Source organism: Gymnoscopelus microlampas (genome assembly GCF_963454915.1).
Source record: "Gymnoscopelus microlampas genome assembly, chromosome: 3".
Classification (NCBI taxonomy): Eukaryota; Metazoa; Chordata; class Actinopteri; order Myctophiformes; family Myctophidae; genus Gymnoscopelus; species Gymnoscopelus microlampas.
The window spans coordinates 35,020,749-35,048,059 of NC_139940.1; the positions used below are offsets into that span (position 1 = coordinate 35,020,749).

At 40.9% G+C, this 27,311-nt stretch overlaps 2 protein-coding genes across 2 annotated transcripts; one reads left to right on the forward strand and one right to left on the reverse strand.

Moving 5' to 3' along the window:
* Positions 1-3,180: 3,180 nt before the first annotated feature.
* On the forward strand, positions 3,181-3,699 carry LOC311041828 (actin-binding Rho-activating protein; the record flags this gene model as incomplete). The annotated part of the gene is made up of 1 exon (XM_084052313.1): positions 3,181-3,699. The coding sequence occupies one exon, from the start codon at positions 3,181-3,183 to the stop codon at positions 3,697-3,699; it is 519 nt and encodes a 172-aa protein (XP_083908439.1).
* Positions 3,700-5,539: 1,840 nt separating this feature from the next.
* On the reverse strand, positions 5,540-12,830 carry hint3 (histidine triad nucleotide binding protein 3). The gene is made up of 5 exons (XM_084053830.1): positions 12,661-12,830; positions 11,037-11,154; positions 8,555-8,624; positions 8,106-8,232; positions 5,540-7,197 (listed from the first exon to the last, which is right to left on the reverse strand). Exons 1-5 carry the CDS (start codon positions 12,796-12,798, stop codon positions 7,150-7,152), a joined length of 501 nt encoding a protein of 166 aa, XP_083909956.1. The 5' UTR covers positions 12,799-12,830; the 3' UTR covers positions 5,540-7,149.
* Positions 12,831-27,311: the final 14,481 nt, after the last annotated feature.

Genomic DNA, 27,311 nt, shown 5'->3' on the forward strand with positions numbered 1-27,311 from the left:
CTCTGAGAGAAAGGAGAGCTCTGATTTCCTGGAAGACGGAATTCACAGATCAGTAATGGCTCTCTGTGCTACTACTCACAAATAACTAGGGGTGCAACAGTTAATCGGAACAATAATTGAATCTATTATACAAAATAATCAAAAATGTATTTCAATAAACAAATAATCGAGTTTGTGTGTGTGTGTGTGTGTGGGGGGGGGGGGGGGGGGGGTGCATTTTGCTTTCTTCTTTCAAAATATTTGAAAAATACCAAAAACATTCAGCTATTTTTGTGTGACACTGTTGTATGATGAAGTATAAAATATGGCTAATCAGATTAATCAGTTTAGTCAAATATTAAAATAATGTGTTTGATATAAAAAAAAAAACAATACAGCAAATTATCAACTAAATAACCTTCTCGATTTTTCGAAAACATAATCGAAACAACCACTAGCCGGGAATAATCGATAGTTGCAGCCCTGCATGACAAAATCATATTCTAGATATAATTAAAATATCTAGTATAATGTCAAATAATAATGCTAACCACGAAGGCTAGGCTAACCTAGCCGACTTAGACATGCTGAGAGTCGTTCACCCATTTCTGATGGTTTATTCAGATAAATAACACATCGCATCAGTGCAAAGAAAGCATAAACATCAATATAAGTGATTCATGAGCAGTTACCGGTAACCTGAAGTCCAGATTATCCTGGGCCAGATGTAGTAAATAATGTAAGCATGACCGACCACCGGGAGCTGCCATGTTTGATGCTCTCACTCAAAATATGTCCGACTTGAAACGAGCTCCTTCAGATAGATTGTTGCCGTTAAGTGTAAAAAAAAAAAAAAAGGAAATAGGAAAGACCATAAAAGACCATTATAGGCCAATACAATACAGTTGAGATTAAACCACATATCAACATATCACAGAGAAAAAAAGTGTGTACACACATAATTTACTGTACACCATGGCATACACAATTCTCTCTCTCTCTCTCTCTCTCTCTCTCTCTCTCTCTCTCTCTCTCTCTCTCTCTCTCTCAATTCATGAGGCATGAGAAAACATACCTTAACATTGCCAAAGCAAAAGTGGAACAATATAATCAAATCAAAATAATGTCTGTACAAGGGAATAGAAACTATGTGTACACAGAGCTGTTACATTGCAAATGAGGGGAAATCTTTTAACTCTATGGGGGAAATCTAATACAAAACCACACGAATTGTGCATTTGCTGTCAGAAATAGTTAGCCTATATATCCACATAGGAAAGGTTAGCTTGGGATCAAATGTTGCAGGGTTGTGCACAAACAGCAGCTGTTTTTCATTTTCAATAGCTCTGTATGTATGTACAGTGTTTCTACAGAGAGAGAGAGAGAGCTCTCTATGAAAGGCTATAAACAATACATTCAACTTCCATTATGCATTTATATGTATTTATTTGTTTTGTAATTTATTTTTAATAAAAATGATTGTCGCATAGTGGATGGCATTGTGCACTGCAGCAGCAGCAGTGGCCTGACTAAACATCATTTGTGTCCTGTCACTGACACTGTGTATAAGCTGCTTTTCTTCACAACCACGCTCATCGTAGCTGAAAGGAATCCCCGCAACGATTGGACAGATATCCATGTCCCACACCGTGTCCACAAGGCCATTGGCTGAGCTGTGTGTCCGTCACCCGGGACAAGCAAAGTATCAGTACTGTGCTTCTGTCAGCAGAGTGAGCAGACACTTTAAAGTTGCATTCATAGCATGCATGAGTACAATGTTATCTGTGCTGTGTCGTTACTAGGCCACTACAGTTAGTGGTATCTTTTGCAGCTGAAGAGACAGTAGCCTGAGTAGAGTCCTCTGAAAATCATGTAAGGTAGGAATATATGCTTCATTGTTTTGGCACTCACTCAGAGCAGATCAGAAAAACAATTTCGACACATATTTGCAATGGTGTAAAGTAACTAAGTACATTTACTCAAGTACTGTTGCACTTGAGTACAATTCTGAGGTATTTTTACTTTACTGGAGCATTTCCAATTTTCAATACTTTTATACTTCTACTCCACTACATCTCAGAGGCAAATATTGTGTATGCAGATATACATTACATTATATTATAAAACATACATTAACCACGTAAGCCCTATTTTATACGTAGGCGATTTGAAAATAGCCGATCTACAAGCTCACAACTAGCTTGTAGATCTGCTATTTTCAAACATTTTAGTACTTTTACTTTTGGTACTTTAAGTATATTTTGATGCCAATACATTAGCCATTGCTACTTTTGTACTTTCACTCTTTTATATTTTGAGCACAGGCCTTTTACTTGTAGCAGAGTATTTATATTGTGGCATTGCTACTTTTACTTAAGTAAAATATCTGAGTACTTCTTCCACCACTTCCACCACCAATCTTTGCATTTATCCTATTGCGTTAGTTTTTTTATGTGGAAAAGGGGGGTATATGGTAGGTATTTGAGTCAGTGATTTGTTCCTTTTTCTTTGGGTGAAGCAGATTCATGTAGACGACTATTAATCCCTTTGATCATAATCAATCTACAATGTATTTATGTTTCAACAATGACCCAAATGTAATTAGGCTATCCATGTTTTTTTCCACTGAGAGAATCTACTGTCAAGTCTTTAAAGAGGTAAGGAAGGTATAGTCATTACATGTCAAGTTATTACATGTCAAGTACAAGGTTCAAGGTTGTACTTTATTGTTACATCTTGGGTACATAAGAGTAAAACTCATTTTTCTCTTACTTCAGACAATGCAGCAGCATAACAACAATTACAGCAACAACAATAGAATAATGATAGAAAACGTAAAAAGATTTAAAGAAAAGAGAGTGCAAAAAGAGAAAAAAGAGAATAAAAAGAGCATCATCAAATCAAATATACATGTGCATAAAAAGAAAAAACGTGGTATGTTGTATACACCACCAGCCTTTTTTCTTCAGTAGCTGCCACCTAACTTTGTGTAAACAACTTCACAGTATATTCTATATACAGCAGATTAGGTACAGTAGGTGCACAGGCATAATAGTGCAAGAACATGACTTATTTCTCTTCATAAGTCATTATTTCATGTAATTAAAATAACCAAATAAACAGGTGTTATTTTCTTTCCTTCTATTTGCTGTAGGACTGCATAGATCCCTTGAAGTGTAGGGTATCCAAGGAGGCCGCATCATGCAGACAGAAAGTGACCTTTCTCCACCTCCTCAGTGCAGTGATGATGAGACAGCGTGTGTGGTCTCCGTGAAGGGCCTGAAGGAGAACTGGCAGAAGTGGTCCGACGAGCGCCAGGAGTACCAGAAGCACAACCCCTTCAGTCACGACGCCAAGCCCACCGCGGTTGTCCTCCAGAGGGGACAGGATGGCTACGGGAAGCCCCTCCAGGGCTCCATGACGGAGCAGCGGGGGAAGGACGCTCACACGCACATCAGCCGGGAGGTGCAGCAGCTGTGCGAGGTGATAAGGGACATAGGAGAGCCACGGGGCACGAATGGACGTGGAGGTGGTGGTGGTGGTGATAACATGAAGGTGACCACGGTAGAATTTGGGAAACTGTTTGAGCGCTATGTGACCATCTCTAGCAAACTAGTGGGGATTCTGTTACGAGCCAGGAAACAGGGGCTGGTTCACTTTCAGGGAGAGATGCTGTGGCAGGGGCAGGATGACAGAGTGGTCATCACTCTGCTTCAGTGACCAAGACAATGCTTTCTGGACTGGTTCAAAGAAGAGGGTTTATGGAGGAGAGCCATTGCACTGCATTCATTAAAGAAATTACACTTTTTGGTGGATAATTGAGCTTTTCATTGCACATTGTAAATAAAGAAAAACTCGTTTTATTGACTAACATTGGACATTGGGGTGTCTGGAGACTGGTTAGTGCACGGAACACATGCTCCTTGTGAGTTGTGAGGACCCGAGTTTGAATCCGACTCCCATCATGTGTTGCATGTCTCCCTTCTCTATGGCCTCGGTTTCCTGTTTCTCTACACTATACAATCTAATAAAGCAAATGTTGCTTTTGCAAATTATTCAAAATAAAACCCTGAACATTAATCATCCTTTATGTCCTCCTCAGTGGAAAGGACAATGCATAATTATTTCGGACCAGCATCCATGAAAATATGTAAATTATTTCTGCTTCAACACCAGTAGAACATTTGCTTGCTATTTTACCGAGCTGAGAAATTAACACTTGACATTGAGAGTAGCTGAAATTCTAATTGACATTGTAGACCAAAATGTGTTAAACCAAGTGATAATGGCTATTATTATATTCAAATGTATATGTACCTTCAGGAATGGAATAGTTTTGTCACCATGTCTATCAGTGCTATCATGATATTAGGGAGAAATTATGCAGCCCAGAGAACTCAAAATAATTGGTATAGGAAACAGAAGGGCTGTTGTTATAAGTTTAGGTATAGATCCATTCAATATGTATTGTAAAGTACCCAGTAGGGTGCATTTACAATTAGCAGTGGCAACACAGAACTGTGTGGGGAGGGTACATTGATTACTCTAAATTTAGTATTGTAAAAAATAAACCAAAACATTTTGTTAAAGTGGTAAAATTGCATATTATCCTGGGATATTCCACCAAAATGTATGTCCGAATCAGAAATCCCCCCCCCCCTCCCTTCACAATTTGCTGAATGCATCTCTTTTCACAATTGTTCCTGGACAAGGGGGCGGCTGAAATTAGGTCAGATTGGTTAATGGGACTGGACCACGGCCAAGGAGAACATGAGTAGGCCCATGACAGGCAATATGGTGCTATAGGATGAACCTGATCCCACTGGCCAAGGGACTGGAGGACATGCAACTTCCGTCTGCCCTGTTCTTTAGCCATTCCTACTATCTTTACCATTGTATGGTAAACACAATGTTGTGTAAAACAGCATATGCACATATGCAAGAGGCTTCAAATGCTGCCTTAAGCCTGCTGTAATGTATATTTTCTTGTACAACAATATCGGTTGCTGAAAATACCAGATTTTCAAGCTATCCACACAACGCTTGAAAATCTGTTATTTTCGGTAAGCAAAAAGATAGATAACTTTAGTAAAGCAGCATTGAATACAACATTAACAGAATAGCAATGACTGCTATAAATGGCATAGCGAAAGGGAATGATCATTAAACAGTAAATATATTTTGGCATCTGCAAGATACAGAGCACAGATAAGGTCAATATTTTCTAATTACATGTGCATTTAAAAGGATGGGCTTCTCAAGTTGAGGTTTTGCCTATTTTACTTACTATATGCTTGAACAAATAAAAATTAAGCATTACACGTCTTGTTATTGTTGTAGCCTATTTGTTTTATAAAGTGGAGGCACTATTGGTGATTGGTGTAGCTTGAAGTAATGAATGAGCAGCAGGAGTGTAAAGTGATACCATTGAAGGGTATTAGCCTAGCCCTAGTCGTGTCACTCACTAACTACACACACTGCAATGGGAACCGCAATAACATTTAATCAGAGTTACAATTCATTAAAGACAAATACTTGTACATGTGATTTAGTTGTTTTACATAATTTCCATATATAGCACAAGCAAATATCTCAGTGAATGTATTCTATGTTGAGGTAACTCAGCACACTGTTAAGAGTTAAGAATAACAGAGTTAACAAGTATGCACAGGCACAAACTGGCCATCATGTCACAGAGATGATAATCCATTACATTGATGTTTTTCAATATTTTATTAGCACATATTAATCATATTGAACTGAGTGAAAAATGTCCATGCAAAACAATTCGTTTAGAAAGTTAAAGGAGTAGTTCACCCAAAAAAAGAATTATATCAATTACACACCCCATGAAGCCTTGAATTCATGGAGATTTTTTTTGTCGCATTCCTGAGCCAATAATTCGATGACCATGTCCATGTGGCTAGTCAGTAGGAGACTCAATTACATAACTTGGTCTCCTGTTGGTCATCAAATGATTGGCTCAGAAATGTGACAAAAACAAAAAAATCTCCATGAATTCAAGGCTTCATGGGGTATGTAATTGATAGAACATAAGTTTGATTGATTGATGTACTTTATTTAGTATGACATGAGAACAGTACATGACAGTACATAACAGTACATGGAAGTACAAATTCGCAATACAAGGTCTACTAAACTGGATAGCTCAGTTAAGCACTTAGCTTGTTTAAGATGAGATCCCCATGTACACAAATCATGATGACATATAAGAGACAGACAGATATACATTTCAAGTCATTTTTGGTACTCCTTTAATGAGGCAGTCTTATGTCAGTTAATCTGCCAAATTGTGGACTTTTATTACTCACTGCACCCTTCTGTCTCTTTACAAGAATGCCTTCAATATCATTCATTTATTTAGTAATCTATAACATCTCATGCTCTCTTCTCTTGGTTAGGCCTGTCACAATTATTACATAATCGCAATTATTTTTTGCATAATCGTTTCCATGTTAAAATGATCATGTTGAGCTTGTAGATCGGTTATTTCCACTATTAATGTTTATTTTTTATTTTTTAGTAGTTAAAGTACCGTAATTAAATATGTGTTATTTGTCATACTGTATCTGCCCTGTGCACATTTTGTGTACAAAGCCTAAAAACCGAACAGAAATAAACATTTCATTCATAATGTTACCTAACCACAGAAACACAATTAAATCGCAATTATTTGAGCGACGATTAATCGTCAAGTAAAATTTCAAAATTGGTCCATAAAATATAGTGGATGCATTTACAGTAGATCATGCATGTTTCGTCATTGCTGCAAACAAATGAAGATTTAATTTAGCTCATTCCTACTGTCAAAGCAAAGAAGTAGCTACCTAATGTACCCTATACTACCTACAGTGCCAAAATATTATAATTATGTTATGTTTCAAGTAGCAACAAAAACAAAAAGCAATATTTGGCATCTTATGAAATTAGGCAATACTGGAGTTGCAAAGACAAGAAGTCTTTTGTTATAAATATTTCCTCATTTTAAAACATCGACATCAGTCATGGCAATACATTCATGACTGAAGTACAGTTTCCTGTAGTGTGTGCAGCAGCCTACTATCCATCACAGTGCCTGGAACAGGATGGAACCTTGGACACCTGCCTGTGGCAGGTAATCCAAGAATGCAGTGCGTCCAAACAAAGTGATCAATTGGTCTCTCCTTTCGAATTGAGGTCTTGAATCAACTGCTCTGCCTACAACAGATCAACAGATACATGGCATGGGAGTTAGAGCTCTAATACTTTACTCCCAATTGATGACTGAGATGTGAGGTGCTTGCTAATAAACAGTAGGACCTTACTGATTAGACATACCCCCTCCCACTCAGAATTTCAAACCCAAGACAATAGGGTTGGGCAATTCAATAAAAACATATCGAAACATATTTAGAACCAACAACCGACTTATGATGATGATTATTTGAAAATAAAAGAAACTGGTGCCAGAAAGTGGTGGCATTATAACTGTTCACAGAAGTAGCAGTGGTTGAATGATGGAACAAATTAGCACAGTCTAAATGAGCAGCAACACATACTGTACAGTATGTAAGAGTAACAAAACACAGTTAACAGTAATAGCTTTGTCTACAGACTTTTCTTATTCCAGTTAACAAAACCCGATGCTAAACCTATATCACAGGTTTCCTAAGTGGGGACCGCAGCCACCAATAGGGGCTCACAGATTCTGTGAGAGAAACAAGCAACCAGGTCTAGGAAAACCAGCCCAAAACAAGCGACTATGGGCCACATGCGCACTTTAACATGCATCAGCTATTTGAAAATAGCCGATCTACAAGCTCACAACGTGTCGCATCTTGCGGGGAAATTATAATAAGCAGATCTGGCAACCCTCCCCAGGGGGGCTATCACTTCCAAACTGTCATCCCTATTTTGAGCATGTAATTACTGTGAATGATGGAACACATCATTCACAAGGTTTTTGCTATTTTCGTTTTTAGTGTGTTTGTTTAAGCTATTAAAATTGTGAGAACCCCTGATCTATAGGATTCAATTATTTGGCATCTATAATCCGCGGTTGTAAGATATCATCCTTAGTACTTGAAGAAATAATGACAAAACTATGCAGATCTGATGAGGCTTACCGTGATGAACCAATAGGAGTTGAGTCTGTAGAAGAGGCGGGACATGAAGCCCAATTGACTTTCAGGTGCTAGGACATGCAGGTGTAGGTGGGTGACGGAACAGAATGGAGGCAAATGGAAGCCAAACCTACAGACAAAAGGGAAAGTATACACAGTCTATCGTTGCTGTCGGGTGGAAAATGTGTTCCAATGGATCCAGTGTAGAAATTATTAAGTCACAAGCTCTACTTTTCATTGATTAAATATGTATAAACACAACCACACAGTCTTAACCACTTACACTTTCCAAAACATTTATAAATAGCTAACACAGCTGATCTTCAAGCTCCCAATGCGTCGCATCATGATGACGCATTGTAAGCTTGTAGATGGTCTTTTTTCCTAGGTTTACTTGACACTGTCATAAAACAAAGTAGGGCATTACTTTACAAAAATAACCATTGTCCCACCTGACATCACTGAGGTCTGTGACGTTGTTCTTCTGTAGGATCGCCTTCCCTGTCTCCATCATCTGCTCCACTGGACACCAAAACACAACACTATTGTGTGAGTTTCCATATTTGTGCAGTTATTCTTGAACAAAATAAACTATTTTACCCTTTAAGACCTGAGGCCGATTCAACATATGCCTTCTAAATCAGTAGTTCTCACACTTTCAAGATAAAAAAAAAATAGCAGATGTACAAGCTCGCAGCGCGGCGCGAAGAGACACGCTGTGAGCTTGTATATCTGCTATTTTTGAATAGCCAATGCAAAAATCGAAAATGACACAGATGGTTTCCTGGTTTTAGTGAGTTAACTTGGAGCGTAAGGACAATATAGTCACTCTTTTATGCCACTCAGTTGTTGCTTGATGAATTCAAACTTGCAAATAGAGATGCCGCGATCCGATTTACTGATCGGATATCGGCTCGATATCAATGAAAAAATGTGGATCGGATCGGATCGGATTTCAGCAAAATGACCGATAAAACGCTCCGATTAAAGCACTCCATTCCAGTAATCCGCTCCAGCACTTTGATCCTTCCCACTCCCAGCACGTTGGCTCCAGCCAGTGTTGCCATGTCGGCTTATTATAAGCGATTTTGGGCTTCTTTTTCTGTAAAGTTGCTTGTAAAAATCGGTAGTTGCGCGTTGCGGTTTTTGGGGCTTATTTCTATTGTGTACTGTACTTGCTTATTTTGGCTTGCTTCCAATTTGTTTAAATTATTATTTAAACCAGTGGTTCTCAAATATGTTTATACGTGTTTTGTGCCCAGGGGAGCATTTGTGTTGTTAGAATGTTTTAAAAAAAATATTCCAAACATTCCAAATGTTATTGCAAGAGTTTTTTTTAAATAGCCATGCATAATTGCAAATAGGTTTACAGTGCTCATGTGCCGTGGGCCTGTGGCCTCGTTGCTTCTTTTGGGCTTGTTTTCCTAGACGTGGTCGCTTATTTCTCTCACAAAATATGGCAACACTGGCTCCAGCATGTAGCGGGCGGCCATGTGATCGCACCAGTGTTTGTTGTTATTAGCACGGCTGGAGGCTCCGACACAAAGCAGAGCTACGGTACGAGCAGAAAGCAGCGATGTCAGCCGTATGGGAGTATTTCGTGTTAAAAGGACCCAACAGCCCAGTGCAAGTCGTTTCTAAAAGACGTCCCACGCGGTGGCAACGTCAATACACGGTACAACACGACCAACGTTATTGATCATCTTATAAAACACCATAAAGCTACAGAAAAGAAAAAGCGACCACACGCTGGCCCCCAACAACCAACGTTGGAAGATACATTTGAAAAGCGTGAAAAACTTCTAGGAGAGAGCAAGAAGGCAAAATAATAACAGAGCACATTGTCCTGTTTATAGTGCTGGATGACCAGCCGCTGTCGGTGGTAAATAATGTCGGATTTCAACGCTTAATAGAGCACCTAGAGCCTCGCTATGATGTGCCCAGCCACAGTTATATTACTGACACAGCCATCCCGCAGATTCATAAAGAAGTGCGAGGTTTCCTTATGCCGCGGCATATGTGGAGAGTGCAATCAGTGCATAAGCAATTAGTTTCACGACATGTCCTTACTGAGTCTGACTGCGCACTGGGTGCGTGGACCCCATCACCAGTGCCAATGGGTTCGCTTTAGCCTAAACAGCAGCATTAAATAAAATACAAAATAAATGAAAAGATCCTGTGTAAGTGTAACAGAAACTTGGCTTCTGTTTGACATGGTCATTTCAGTTAGAAAATAAGTCACATATATAAAAAATAAATAAAACATGTTTTTCTCATAACCTACTGTTGTGGAACTTGTGGACTATTAATAACATGTTTTATTATTTGTTCACCCTATTGTTTTAGTAGACCAATGGTAGCATTGCTTTTGGGCAGAATTGGAGCCCTGGACAATACAATTGGACAATATTGTGTGTGTATTGTTATTGTATAAAGGGATTTTATTTATTTTTTATATATGTGACTAATTCTTTTTTACCTGAAATGACCATGTCAAACGGAAGCCAAGTTTGTGTTACACAGGATCTTTTATTTTATTTTGTATTTTATTTAATGTTGCTGTTTAGGTTAAAGCGAACCCATTGGCACTGGTTAATAATAAATGGGGCAGTTTTTCTAAACTACTGTTGTGGAACTTGTTGACTATTATTCTGTGGAGGTTATGTTCTCTTTTTGAGTAATATCACTTGATCAATCCTTTTTTAACATTTAGTAAAATACATATTAATATTATTGCCGTGCCATATCGGATCGGAATTAATCGTAATCGGATCGGTTTTATGCTGCCTGATCGGAATCGGATCGGATCTCAAAAATCATGATCGCAGCACCTCTACTTGCAAACCAGTATTTCTGGTTCTCCTTGGCATGTCAGCTATGTGGAATATAAACTGCTCAACTATTTCATAAGCTGTAGTGACCAATACGTCCTACCCATTGGTATGTGTTCTTTGCCGAGGCTCTTGCAGTTTCCAACATGTTTAGTGGGGACCACCAGGTAATGGTGGGGGGCTCCTGGTTTGATGTCTCTGAAACAGGTGAGCTCCTCATCCTGTGGTAATAATAACAGAAGAGAATTACAATGCCAACATTTACATGGTCATCGTGGCCATAAGGTGCTGATCTGGTCAGTGGTAATTTGTAAACATATTATTTTGTTTAACCACTTAAACCCCAGCATCTGTATTCTGGGAAAGCTTTCGCAGGAAATAGCAGATCGACCAGCTCACAACGCCGTTGCAACGTGAGCTTATATCGATCAGCTATTTTTCGAGAAAGCTTTCCCCACAATAACTGAGAAAACTGAAAATACACTAGCATAGAGCCCTGAGGGACTCTGCTCAACCATATGGGGTTAAGTGGTAAATAATAATACAAATACGACAGCATTCAAATTCAGTAGCTGATTACAAAAAATACAAATATACCACCCTGAGGTTTTCAGAGAGAATGTTAATAACAAAGATTCATACATCTGAATTCTCTTCTATAGCTCTTGCCAATGCCTTTAACAACTATAGCGACATACAGAAGAGGGAGGTGGTACTATTATACTGTAGTGCAGTGGTTCTCAAACTTTTTCATGTCAAGGACCCCCAAATTGACACTTATTAGCCCGCGGACCCCCATTTCAAAAGATATGCCAGGGACCCCCATAAGAGAAGATTTTTAACGACTCTAGCAGTGATTCTCAACCATTTTGATTTCAAGGACCCCCAGTTTAACATGCATTTAGGCTACGGACCCCCATTTAATGGCATTTATACCTCTGGGACCCCAATTTATATTGTTAATTTAACTCTGAGAGTGTACAAATGGAACCAAATGGACCCGTTAGGGTCCATTTGGTTCCATTTGTACACTCTCAGAGTTACAGACCCATAAGGGTCCATTTGGTTCCTGTCCATCATTTAGCTGGGGACCCCCTGGAACCCCCTCAAGTACCCCTGGGGGTCCCCGGACCCCACTTTGAGAACCAATGCTGTAGTGGTACAGTTATTAGTACTAGCCTTAGCCCTGACACATGACTGTCCATATCATGACAGTCCTGGCGCAACTTCTTCCTGCTTTTGGCACTTTTTCCATTTACAACCCGTACATCTACATAAACGTTCAAATTTCAAATATAAAGTGCTAACCCCACGGCCACGGATGTAACAAGTTGAAACGCTTGGGTCTAGTACCCGAATCATCCGTAGTGTTCAATAACAAAGCATTTTAATCCAATCGGTGGCCATTTTTAAAAAAATGTTCTTCAAATGCTTTCAATTACGCGATCCTATCGGTTATACATTATAACTCCATGAGAAAATGGCCGCCGAACGGATTAAAATGCTTTTTTATTGAACAATACGGAAGATACGGGTACTTAGACCCAAGCATTTCAACGTGTTACATCCATGGCCATGGGGTTAAAACTTTACATTTGAAATCTGAACGATTATGTGGATGTACGGGTTGTAAATGGAGAAAATGCAAAACCAGGTAAAAGTTGCTCCGTGACGCTGCGGACGCGTCATGTGAGACATGGCTAGTAAGTACTATAATATGTGCTTACACTGTGAAGAAGCTCCGTGCCCATCTCTTTGTTCACGATTCTGCAGAATATGCATTTCTTGTCATATCCTTCGCTGTGGTTAGTGTTTGTTTTATGAGATTCTGATGTCTCCTCGGCTGCTGCCATTGTTGTTGACATGATGATATCACTTGGCTGACCTGTGGAACTGTCAACATTAAGGCGTGAACAGTCGAGTTCAGCTGCACGGAAAAGGGGAGGGCGAACGATTGACGATGTGATCGATTGATATGGTTGGCTCCATCTGGCCACTAGGGGGCGGCACAGAAAGGGAGAAAGGCTTCCATCCATTCATTTATCTATTTATTTATTTATTTAACCAGTGGTGGAAAAGGTACTCACATGTTTTACTTGAGATGTAGACATAGGCCTACTCTGTTACAAGTATACAAAATTTACAAAATGCACTTAAAGTACCAAAAGTAGAAAGTACTCATTAGGCAGAATGTCCCATTTCACAAGTTTTCAAATGTATACAAATCCTTTGAAAATAGCAGATCTACAAGCTCACAATGCGGCACTGTGAGCTTGTAGATCAACTATTTTCAAATGGTCGAAATGTATATAATAATCAAAGTACTGAGGATTAGAAATACTCCAGTAAAGTCAAAAATACCTTAAAATTGTACTTAAGTACAGTACTTGAGTAAATGTTATTAGTGACTCTACAACACTGTATTTAACCAGGGACTCAATATAGGCAACATGAAGCAGCATTATAAAATTATACATAAAACGCATGAAGACATAGACCTATATAACCTATTGATTAAAAGTAGTGGCCTATGTATTCAATGGGTTCCTAAATGTACAGAAAGAACTCTCTTCCTGCCCATGCAGTCTACATAATTTGAGGGTATAAAAATAATTATAGAAGTCAACAAACAGACTGTTTTTTGTAAAGTGAATTAATGATGTAATTTGCCACTAGCATTGCTGCAGGACATGACTCTCAATCAGGATGCTACTTTCCTAGGAACTGGAACTGCTTTAATTGAGCATTCAACAAGGGATTCAAAGACTTTGCTATAAAGAAATAATGGGATAGTTATTCACATCGGATCACTTTTTAATAAAGAATGCTAGGACGTAAGCAGATTTGGGGTGTTGTGCTGTTCATAAACCTATTAAAACAGAAACTGTATGGGCCCTGTAATAAGAAAATGTCTTCAGGATATATGGATCTTGAAGTTTGTCCAAGACTACTGACATTTTAGAGTCTACACTTTCAGAGCTTTACAGACTTCAGAGACTGACTAATCTCTCAAGAACAGATTCCGACCTGCGGTGGAATCTGTCGGAGCGGTTCGTCCTAACCAGTGCGCATTGGATACAAGTGGGCGTGCCTTCAGATCAGGAAGTGGGCCGCGCTTTACCCAATCAAATGTAGTGGGCGGGATTCACGTGTCCATCCACCATGATCCACCCTCCCCCCCTCGAAACTAGCCGAAACTAATTTAACAATAGCGTCCTCGGAGCGGACAAAACCACGGAAAGATATTCACATTTTAAATTACTCTTTCATCATAGAAACAAGTGGGCTTATAACCAAAACCATCCATGTTCTCTGGGAGAAGTGGTGTTAGTGTTCCGTGTAGAAATATTGTTAGTGGGAATGAAAACATGGTCGCACCAACCGGAAGTGATGCGCTATAGGCAGACATGAAACCGGTGTTTCCCTGCGCTCTAGTCTAACATTATACTCCTGCCAGACTCCACAGAATATCAGAAAAGCAGAGGTCGCTGTTTTTCATTTTATGTGGGGTCTGGCTACGCGAGACTAGAGACTGACAGGTTCAAAATGGAAAGGGTTTACAACAGAGCTTGCAACAGCATTTGTCATTACTGTTATTTATTAATACCTAAGTCATTATAGCCTAGGCAAAGATTATTGATTGATTGACAAAAACAGCTGATCTCCAAGCTCACAATGTGTTGTGACATGTTGTGAGCTTGGAGATATATATTATATAGGCCTACTGTATACAACCCATATGACTTGAATTGATGTGTTTTAGTCACACACACACACACACACACACACACACACACACACACACACACACACACACACAGTTAGAACATCTGGTTGATAAGCGGTTGCACGTCTCTCTCTCACACACACACACACACACACACACACACACACACACACACACACACACACACACACACACACACACAGTTAGAACATCTGGTTGATAAGCGGTTGCACGTCTCTCTCTCTCTCACACACACACACACACACACACACACATACCTTTACTCCTCGTAAATGCTTTTCGCGCCTTCATTTGAACACTGGCGGTCTTCTGTTCCACCCCATATTGACAGCCGAAATCTCGGGTAGCTGGCTAAAACACGTAGAGAAAACAATCATTCCATAGCCTATATCAGTGCTTCTCAAACTTTTTCATGCCAGGGACCCCCAAATTGATATATATTTGGCCGCGGACCCCCATCTGAAAATATTTTGTGCCAGGGACCCCCAGAATAATAATATATAATAAATATATTCAAAGATTTCCAACATTTTTCAAAAGTAGCAGATCTACAAGCTCATGGAGCTTGTAGATCTGCTATTTTTGAATATCCAAAGTATACAAGGTATAAATTGTTGTGATGCTATATTCACACATTTTGCTGGGGACCCCCTCATGGACCCCTGGGGGTCCCCGGACCCCACTTTGAGAACCAATGGCCTATATAACCTCTGAAACTAACTACTATAGTTACTACTGAAAGTAGAATGACTTACCTTTGGTGAAGGAGAATTTCCAACCGTGTAAATAGACGGTATTGCGTCTTTGGACAGTAAAAGGCAGCTCGCAAATCCCGCCGAGAATTGGCCTTTGTTCTCAAAGCACCCATCCAAAAAATGCCTGTCACACAACCGCGAGTTATTGAAGACACCCCCTTCTTCAAAGTGTGTAAACTCCAGCCATTTTCTCCGATGCCACGGATATGCTTCATTACGGGGAAAGGGGAAAAGAGAGCTGTAATTAGCGCAACCAAAAACACAGCGACGATGTTGTGGCATCTCTGCTAACAAAAGTTCGACTCTGTCTTCCTGGAGTTTCTGCTACGAAAGGGGGGTGTGTCCAGTCGTACAGTAGGTAGATCACGATGGGTCACGGGGTGCGTGGGGTGCGTGGGTCACGGGGTGGGGGGCTCATGTGTTGGTTGACTGACAAGGGGCGGGGATATAAATATCCGATAAAAGAAATAAAATAAATGAATTATATCAACCACAGTGAGAGCTTTGGTTGATATTAGGATAAATAAATATAAAATAATGAATCGTTTGTTTAGAAACATAATGTGCCATGATCCACGGCCAGCAGGGAGCCACCATGCAGGTAGCCCCTGTGTCCCCGCTTTGAGGTGCTCTGAACGCGGAAGGCGGAAGTGGGCGGAGAACTTTGTGCAAGTGGAGAAAGGGGCGTGGCTTCACCAACGGTTCCAGTCATGGAGGAATGACGCTTCATTATTCACCACCCATTGACGGATAGCCTGCCAGCATCCTCCTCACCATGGGAACGTGTAAGAGATTTGAAGATGACGGTTATAAGAATTGGATAAAAGCATCACTGGCCTTGATGTATCTGAAAACATGCCTGGAAACGTTTCTGCAAAAGGAAACCGAAAACTATCACAAATTGATAAAAACAAATATCAGTTGGAGGAGCAACGGACAATTGGAGTGTGAGAAGAAATGCACGTTAAAGGAGTCTCAACCCAGGGCAACGAAGGTGGATTCAAATGAACATTTTAAAAAACTTACTCATGCATTACTCATTCCATGTAGTTATTACTACTACTGTAGTTTACACACAGCCATTGAACACTGACAACATTGTGGCAGCATTCACAGCAGCAATAAACTTTAAACTTACAAACTTACAGACACAACAACTGACAGGTGTCACCCTGTCTAAGTCTTAACCTACCCCCTACCCCCCCCCCCCCCCCCCATTTCTTTTTCTTCTCTTGTACATTTTTCTTTTCACTCTTCATACCAGTAACCTGTAAGCTGATTGTATGACATTCAGTATAGTAATGTGTGTATATCTGTCTGTCTCTTATATGTCATCATGATTTGTGTGCATGGGGTTCTCATCTTAAACAAGCCCAGTCAGTGCTTAATGAGCCTCCCAGTTTAGTAGACCATGTATTGTGAATTTGTACTTCCATGTACTGATGTTCTCATGTCTTACTAAATAAAGTACATCAATCAATCAATCAATCAATCAATCAATCATATAAGACAGGTGGGCACTAGGGACATCTGGGCACCACATTTTTGGGATGACTGGGCACCTGGATGAGTGGGCACCAGGACAACTAGGTACCAAAACCATCTGGGTTTTGCAGCTCGCAAATCCCGCCGAGAATTGGCCTTTGTTCTCAAAGCACCCATCCAAAAAATGCCTGTCACACAACCGCGAGTTATTGAAGACACCCCCTTCTTCAAAGTGTGTAAACTCCAGCCATTTTCTCCGATGCCACGGATATGCTTCATTACGGGGAAAGGGGAAAAGAGAGCTGTAATTAGCGCAACCAAAAACACAGCGACGATGTTGTGGCATCTCTGCTAACAAAAGTTCGACTCTGTCTTCCTGGAGTTTCTGCTACGAAAGGGGGGTGTGTCCAGTCGTACAGTAGGTAGATCACGATGGGTCACGGGGTGCGTGGGGTGCGTGGGTCACGGGGTGGGGGGCTCATGTGTTGGTTGACTGACAAGGGGCGGGGATATAAATATCCGATAAAAGAAATAAAATAAATGAATTATATCAACCACAGTGAGAGCTTTGGTTGATATTAGGATAAATAAATATAAAATAATGAATCGTTTGTTTAGAAACATAATGTGCCATGATCCACGGCCAGCAGGGAGCCACCATGCAGGTAGCCCCTGTGTCCCCGCTTTGAGGTGCTCTGAACGCGGAAGGCGGAAGTGGGCGGAGAACTTTGTGCAAGTGGAGAAAGGGGCGTGGCTTCACCAACGGTTCCAGTCATGGAGGAATGACGCTTCATTATTCACCACCCATTGACGGATAGCCTGCCAGCATCCTCCTCACCATGGGAACGTGTAAGAGATTTGAAGATGACGGTTATAAGAATTGGATAAAAGCATCACTGGCCTTGATGTATCTGAAAACATGCCTGGAAACGTTTCTGCAAAAGGAAACCGAAAACTATCACAAATTGATAAAAACAAATATCAGTTGGAGGAGCAACGGACAATTGGAGTGTGAGAAGAAATGCACGTTAAAGGAGTCTCAAACCAGGGCAACGAAGGTGGATTCAAATGAACATTTTAAAAAACGTACTCATGCATTACTCATTCCATGTAGTTATTACTACTACTGTAGTTTACACACAGCCATTGAACACTGACAACATTGTGGCAGCATTCACAGCAGCAATAAACTTTAAACTTACAAACTTACAGACACAACAACTGACAGGTGTCACCCTGTCTAAGTCTTAACCTACCCCCTACCCCCCCCCCCCCCCCATTTCTTTTTCTTCTCTTGTACATTTTTCTTTTCACTCTTCATACCAGTAACCTGTAAGCTGATTGTATGACATTCAGTATAGTAATGTGTTTATATCTGTCTGTCTCTTATATGTCATCATGATTTGTGTGCATGGGGTTCTCATCTTAAACAAGCCCAGTCAGTGCTTAATGAGCCTCCCAGTTTAGTAGACCTTGTATTGTGAATTTGTACTTCCATGTACTGATGTTCTCATGTCTTACTAAATAAAGTACATCAATCAATCAATCAATCAATCAATCAATCAATCATATAAGACAGGTGGGCACTAGGGACATCTGGGCACCACATTTTTGGGATGACTGGGCACCTGGATGAGTGGGCACCAGGACAACTAGGTACCAAAACCATCTGGGTTTTGCAGCTCGCAAATCCCGCCGAGAATTGGCCTTTGTTCTCAAAGCACCCATCCAAAAAATGCCTGTCACACAACCGCGAGTTATTGAAGACACCCCCTTCTTCAAAGTGTGTAAACTCCAGCCATTTTCTCCGATGCCACGGATATGCTTCATTACGGGGAAAGGGGAAAAGAGAGCTGTAATTAGCGCAACCAAAAACACAGCGACGATGTTGTGGCATCTCTGCTAACAAAAGTTCGACTCTGTCTTCCTGGAGTTTCTGCTACGAAAGGGGGGTGTGTCCAGTCGTACAGTAGGTAGATCACGATGGGTCACGGGGTGCGTGGGGTGCGTGGGTCACGGGGTGGGGGGCTCATGTGTTGGTTGACTGACAAGGGGCGGGGATATAAATATCCGATAAAAGAAATAAAATAAATGAATTATATCAACCACAGTGAGAGCTTTGGTTGATATTAGGATAAATAAATATAAAATAATGAATCGTTTGTTTAGAAACATAATGTGCCATGATCCACGGCCAGCAGGGAGCCACCATGCAGGTAGCCCCTGTGTCCCCGCTTTGAGGTGCTCTGAACGCGGAAGGCGGAAGTGGGCGGAGAACTTTGTGCAAGTGGAGAAAGGGGCGTGGCTTCACCAACGGTTCCAGTCATGGAGGAATGACGCTTCATTATTCACCACCCATTGACGGATAGCCTGCCAGCATCCTCCTCACCATGGGAACGTGTAAGAGATTTGAAGATGACGGTTATAAGAATTGGATAAAAGCATCACTGGCCTTGATGTATCTGAAAACATGCCTGGAAACGTTTCTGCAAAAGGAAACCGAAAACTATCACAAATTGATAAAAACAAATATCAGTTGGAGGAGCAACGGACAATTGGAGTGTGAGAAGAAATGCACGTTAAAGGAGTCTCAACCCAGGGCAACGAAGGTGGATTCAAATGAACATTTTAAAAAACTTACTCATGCATTACTCATTCCATGTAGTTATTACTACTACTGTAGTTTACACACAGCCATTGAACACTGACAACATTGTGGCAGCATTCACAGCAGCAATAAACTTTAAACTTACAAACTTACAGACACAACAACTGACAGGTGTCACCCTGTCTAAGTCTTAACCTACCCCCTACCCCCCCCCCCCCCATTTCTTTTTCTTCTCTTGTACATTTTTCTTTTCACTCTCCATACCAGTAACCTGTGAGCTGATTGTATGACATTCAGTATAGTAATGTGTGTATATCTGTCTGTCTCTTATATGTCATCATGATTTGTGTGCATGGGGTTCTCATCTTAAACAAGCCCAGTCAGTGCTTAATGAGCCTCCCAGTTTAGTAGACCTTGTATTGTGAATTTGTACTTCCATGTACTGATGTTCTCATGTCTTACTAAATAAAGTACATCAATCAATCAATCAATCAATCAATCAATCATATAAGACAGGTGGGCACTAGGGACATCTGGGCACCACATTTTTGGGATGACTGGGCACCTGGATGAGTGGGCACCAGGACAACTAGGTACCAAAACCATCTGGGTTTTGCAGCTCGCAAATCCCGCCGAGAATTGGCCTTTGTTCTCAAAGCACCCATCCAAAAAATGCCTGTCACACAACCGCGAGTTATTGAAGACACCCCCTTCTTCAAAGTGTGTAAACTCCAGCCATTTTCTCCGATGCCACGGATATGCTTCATTACGGGGAAAGGGGAAAAGAGAGCTGTAATTAGCGCAACCAAAAACACAGCGACGATGTTGTGGCATCTCTGCTAACAAAAGTTCGACTCTGTCTTCCTGGAGTTTCTGCTACGAAAGGGGGGTGTGTCCAGTCGTACAGTAGGTAGATCACGATGGGTCACGGGGTGCGTGGGGTGCGTGGGTCACGGGGTGGGGGGCTCATGTGTTGGTTGACTGACAAGGGGCGGGGATATAAATATCCGATAAAAGAAATAAAATAAATGAATTATATCAACCACAGTGAGAGCTTTGGTTGATATTAGGATAAATAAATATAAAATAATGAATCGTTTGTTTAGAAACATAATGTGCCATGATCCACGGCCAGCAGGGAGCCACCATGCAGGTAGCCCCTGTGTCCCCGCTTTGAGGTGCTCTGAACGCGGAAGGCGGAAGTGGGCGGAGAACTTTGTGCAAGTGGAGAAAGGGGCGTGGCTTCACCAACGGTTCCAGTCATGGAGGAATGACGCTTCATTATTCACCACCCATTGACGGATAGCCTGCCAGCATCCTCCTCACCATGGGAACGTGTAAGAGATTTGAAGATGACGGTTATAAGAATTGGATAAAAGCATCACTGGCCTTGATGTATCTGAAAACATGCCTGGAAACGTTTCTGCAAAAGGAAACCGAAAACTATCACAAATTGATAAAAACAAATATCAGTTGGAGGAGCAACGGACAATTGGAGTGTGAGAAGAAATGCACGTTAAAGGAGTCTCAACCCAGGGCAACGAAGGTGGATTCAAATGAACATTTTAAAAAACGTACTCATGCATTACTCATTCCATGTAGTTATTACTACTACTGTAGTTTACACACAGCCATTGAACACTGACAACATTGTGGCAGCATTCACAGCAGCAATAAACTTTAAACTTACAAACTTACAGACACAACAACTGACAGGTGTCACCCTGTCTAAGTCTTAACCTACCCCCTACCCCCCCCCCCCCCCATTTCTTTTTCTTCTCTTGTACATTTTTCTTTTCACTCTTCATACCAGTAACCTGTAAGCTGATTGTATGACATTCAGTATAGTAATGTGTTTATATCTGTCTGTCTCTTATATGTCATCATGATTTGTGTGCATGGGGTTCTCATCTTAAACAAGCCCAGTCAGTGCTTAATGAGCCTCCCAGTTTAGTAGACCTTGTATTGTGAATTTGTACTTCCATGTACTGATGTTCTCATGTCTTACTAAATAAAGTACATCAATCAATCAATCAATCAATCAATCAATCAATCATATAAGACAGGTGGGCACTAGGGACATCTGGGCACCACATTTTTGGGATGACTGGGCACCTGGATGAGTGGGCACCAGGACAACTAGGTACCAAAACCATCTGGGTTTTGCAGCTCGCAAATCCCGCCGAGAATTGGCCTTTGTTCTCAAAGCACCCATCCAAAAAATGCCTGTCACACAACCGCGAGTTATTGAAGACACCCCCTTCTTCAAAGTGTGTAAACTCCAGCCATTTTCTCCGATGCCACGGATATGCTTCATTACGGGGAAAGGGGAAAAGAGAGCTGTAATTAGCGCAACCAAAAACACAGCGACGATGTTGTGGCATCTCTGCTAACAAAAGTTCGACTCTGTCTTCCTGGAGTTTCTGCTACGAAAGGGGGGTGTGTCCAGTCGTACAGTAGGTAGATCACGATGGGTCACGGGGTGCGTGGGGTGCGTGGGTCACGGGGTGGGGGGCTCATGTGTTGGTTGACTGACAAGGGGCGGGGATATAAATATCCGATAAAAGAAATAAAATAAATGAATTATATCAACCACAGTGAGAGCTTTGGTTGATATTAGGATAAATAAATATAAAATAATGAATCGTTTGTTTAGAAACATAATGTGCCATGATCCACGGCCAGCAGGGAGCCACCATGCAGGTAGCCCCTGTGTCCCCGCTTTGAGGTGCTCTGAACGCGGAAGGCGGAAGTGGGCGGAGAACTTTGTGCAAGTGGAGAAAGGGGCGTGGCTTCACCAACGGTTCCAGTCATGGAGGAATGACGCTTCATTATTCACCACCCATTGACGGATAGCCTGCCAGCATCCTCCTCACCATGGGAACGTGTAAGAGATTTGAAGATGACGGTTATAAGAATTGGATAAAAGCATCACTGGCCTTGATGTATCTGAAAACATGCCTGGAAACGTTTCTGCAAAAGGAAACCGAAAACTATCACAAATTGATAAAAACAAATATCAGTTGGAGGAGCAACGGACAATTGGAGTGTGAGAAGAAATGCACGTTAAAGGAGTCTCAACCCAGGGCAACGAAGGTGGATTCAAATGAACATTTTAAAAAACTTACTCATGCATTACTCATTCCATGTAGTTATTACTACTACTGTAGTTTACACACAGCCATTGAACACTGACAACATTGTGGCAGCATTCACAGCAGCAATAAACTTTAAACTTACAAACTTACAGACACAACAACTGACAGGTGTCACCCTGTCTAAGTCTTAACCTACCCCCTACCCCCCCCCCCCCCCCCATTTCTTTTTCTTCTCTTGTACATTTTTCTTTTCACTCTTCATACCAGTAACCTGTGAGCTGATTGTATGACATTCAGTATAGTAATGTGTGTATATCTGTCTGTCTCTTATATGTCATCATGATTTGTGTGCATGGGGTTCTCATCTTAAACAAGCCCAGTCAGTGCTTAATGAGCCTCCCAGTTTAGTAGACCTTGTATTGTGAATTTGTACTTCCATGTACTGATGTTCTCATGTCTTACTAAATAAAGTACATCAATCAATCAATCAATCAATCAATCAATCATATAAGACAGGTGGGCACTAGGGACATCTGGGCACCACATTTTTGGGATGACTGGGCACCTGGATGAGTGGGCACCAGGACAACTAGGTACCAAAACCATCTGGGTTTTGCAGCTCGCAAATCCCGCCGAGAATTGGCCTTTGTTCTCAAAGCACCCATCCAAAAAATGCCTGTCACACAACCGCGAGTTATTGAAGACACCCCCTTCTTCAAAGTGTGTAAACTCCAGCCATTTTCTCCGATGCCACGGATATGCTTCATTACGGGGAAAGGGGAAAAGAGAGCTGTAATTAGCGCAACCAAAAACACAGCGACGATGTTGTGGCATCTCTGCTAACAAAAGTTCGACTCTGTCTTCCTGGAGTTTCTGCTACGAAAGGGGGGTGTGTCCAGTCGTACAGTAGGTAGATCACGATGGGTCACGGGGTGCGTGGGGTGCGTGGGTCACGGGGTGGGGGGCTCATGTGTTGGTTGACTGACAAGGGGCGGGGATATAAATATCCGATAAAAGAAATAAAATAAATGAATTATATCAACCACAGTGAGAGCTTTGGTTGATATTAGGATAAATAAATATAAAATAATGAATCGTTTGTTTAGAAACATAATGTGCCATGATCCACGGCCAGCAGGGAGCCACCATGCAGGTAGCCCCTGTGTCCCCGCTTTGAGGTGCTCTGAACGCGGAAGGCGGAAGTGGGCGGAGAACTTTGTGCAAGTGGAGAAAGGGGCGTGGCTTCACCAACGGTTCCAGTCATGGAGGAATGACGCTTCATTATTCACCACCCATTGACGGATAGCCTGCCAGCATCCTCCTCACCATGGGAACGTGTAAGAGATTTGAAGATGACGGTTATAAGAATTGGATAAAAGCATCACTGGCCTTGATGTATCTGAAAACATGCCTGGAAACGTTTCTGCAAAAGGAAACCGAAAACTATCACAAATTGATAAAAACAAATATCAGTTGGAGGAGCAACGGACAATTGGAGTGTGAGAAGAAATGCACGTTAAAGGAGTCTCAACCCAGGGCAACGAAGGTGGATTCAAATGAACATTTTAAAAAACGTACTCATGCATTACTCATTCCATGTAGTTATTACTACTACTGTAGTTTACACACAGCCATTGAACACTGACAACATTGTGGCAGCATTCACAGCAGCAATAAACTTTAAACTTACAAACTTACAGACACAACAACTGACAGGTGTCACCCTGTCTAAGTCTTAACCTACCCCCTACCCCCCCCCCCCCCCCCCCCCCCATTTCTTTTTCTTCTCTTGTACATTTTTCTTTTCACTCTTCATACCAGTAACCTGTAAGCTGATTGTATGACATTCAGTATAGTAATGTGTGTATATCTGTCTGTCTCTTATATGTCATCATGATTTGTGTGCATGGGGTTCTCATCTTAAACAAGCCCAGTCAGTGCTTAATGAGCCTCCCAGTTTAGTAGACCTTGTATTGTGAATTTGTACTTCCATGTACTGATGTTCTCATGTCTTACTAAATAAAGTACATCAATCAATCAATCAATCAATCAATCAATCAATCATATAAGACAGGTGGGCACTAGGGACATCTGGGCACCACATTTTTGGGATGACTGGGCACCTGGATGAGTGGGCACCAGGACAACTAGGTACCAAAACCATCTGGGCACCACATTTTTGGGATGACTGGGCACCTGGATGAGTGGGCACCAGGACAACTGGGTACCAAAACCATCTGGGCACCAGGGACATGTGGGCCCACTCGTCCATGTGCCCAGTTATCTCCGCCCCTTAGTGCCCAATCGTCCCGGTGTCCAGATGGTTTTGGTGCCCAGTTGTCCCTAGTGCCCAGGTGGTTTTGGTGCCCACCTTCCCTGTTACCTGATATATAACTCTATGGGTGTGACGTGACCCCCACACCAACTGCAACGCACCTGTCAAATGCTGCCGAGATGAACCAATCCACGAAAATGCATTGATCGAGTGTTCTATGGCTTTGTGTAGCCACTAGCCTACATGCCTACACTGTAATGTGTGGGATATCAGCCACTAGGGCTACTATATGTTTTATAGGGTATATTTGTCATATAATGATGCACTGACTGACTGTATGGAAAGGGGGAACGAGCATCCAGATGACTTAGAAATCTACAGCATGACTATAATTCTAATATAATTACAGGTTCTACCTAAGGTATGTAACAAGTGTGTTCCCTGGAGGGATGAAATTTGGAAACATCACAAAGGGCCTCAGGTGTACTGGAACAACTTCTCCCCCCACCTCTGGCCCAATAATGAATGGGAGGTGGCTAAGGTACAGTCCAGCCTACTGTTGACTTCAAAGATGTAAGCACAAATATTGATTTTAAAATATTGTGTATTTTTCTACATTAATCATAAAGTAAGTGTGTGTGTGTGTGTGTGTGTGTGTGTGTGTGTGTGTGTGTGTGTGTGTGTGTGTGTGTGTGTGTGTGTGTGTGCGTGCGTGTGTTTTCAGGTGTACATGCCCCGTGGCAATGCAAACCATAATTAATCTGATACCTTCGATGTATCTGCGTTTCTTAATCTCATGAGTAAATGTGATTACTTCCATAAGTTTGTGGTCAACAACAAGAACTTACTTACACAGGTATGTAAGTATGCACGTGCGCTGATGAGCACATGCAGATCACATTCACGCATACATGTGTTTAACTAATTTGTATATATTCATTGTTGATAGACATAGACTGTACATTATATTAATTAATGTATGCCATATATTCATTATTTATAGTCATTGTATACCCATGGTAAATTATATTAATATACTCAGTGTTGATTGACTGTTGATAGACAATGCATCCACCCATATACTGATGATAGACTGCACATATTATTCGTATATTCATTGATTGGCTGTACATACTATTCATTCATGTACTGTGTATTGATAGACTGTTAATACACATTGTATACTGTATATATCCTTCTGTATACTCTTTGTTGATAGACTGTACAGAGTACATACATTTATAATTATATATTCTCTGGCGATGTGCCATATGTTTAATTCTAACACTACTGTTACTGCTATGACACCCACATTTCTCTCTGGGATCTATACAGGTATCTTATCTCATCTTACAGGGGTGCAGTATAGAGGTGTAATTACAAAGATTCCAGGGGCCTTCAAAGATGCAATGTTTATAGATTTAGTTTTGTCTCGTTTGATAGATATTTAGGGTTTAATGTGATATGTGGCCTAGAAGTCCTATAAACAAACACGCAAACACACACAGTTTAACATTACATATGGATCAATATTATTATTTGAGGTTCATAGGCTTAAAATGAATGGATCAATACAATCATACAATAAGGCCAGTGGACCTCTGTCTTGTGCTGTGTTACAAAGGTTACACATGTGAGGAACCAGATAATGCATTCAGCCAACTTTGAGGTGAAAGATGAACAGTTAGACGAGTATTTGAACCGCATAATAATGCTTGGTAATGCATTGGAGTTCAAAGACCTGGAGAAGGACATTAATGAGGTATGTGTGCAGTTCTTTGAGTCTCTGTCTGTCTGTCTGTCTGTGTTAGGTCTGGGCGATATAGATATGTTATGTTTTGTTTAATTATTTTATTTATTTATCTATTTATTCCAAATACCTTGATATCAAAATTATGACTATATTGTGGGGATGACTATTGGTGCTTTAGCAAAAATATTTACACATTGGGATTTCTGATAAATAATCATAAGCATTGCCTGCCCTAAATTATAACTACAGTAATTGGGAAAAGGCAAATAATGGAACAGATAGAACAGTCAGGTAAGTTCAGAAAATTACAACTGACTGTACTGTAATGCAGCCTTTAAAACCAGGAAAATACAACGCTTTAGCCACAATACGATAGATAGATAGTATATTTTGCTACAGTATAATACTCCCATCAAGTGTGCAAAAGTTCAAAGTAAGCTTTTTGTCAACCAGTCTTTTAATATTGATACATTTTTGTTCACTATTTTGTTATTTTTGCAAACTTTTTTCTTTCTTTTTTTACTTTGTCTTGCTCCTTGTTGTGTTTTAATGTATTTGTTTCAGATCTTTTTTTTTCTTTTTTTTTTACAGAAATAGTCATTTTATTTATGATGGAAAGCACCTGTTACTGGTTTTCTAAAGTACTGCATAAAAAC

Coding starts and splice junctions, on each gene's coding strand:
- hint3 (XM_084053830.1), bottom strand. CDS start 12,798: ATGTCAACAACAATGGCAGCAGCCGAGGAGACATCAGAATCTCATAAA. Junction 11,155..12,660: donor GCACGGAGCTTCTTCACAGT/GTAAGCACATAT, acceptor TTATTACCACAG/GATGAGGAGCTCACCTGTTT. Junction 8,625..11,036: donor CAAAGAACACATACCAATGG/GTAGGACGTATT, acceptor TTTGGTGTCCAG/TGGAGCAGATGATGGAGACA.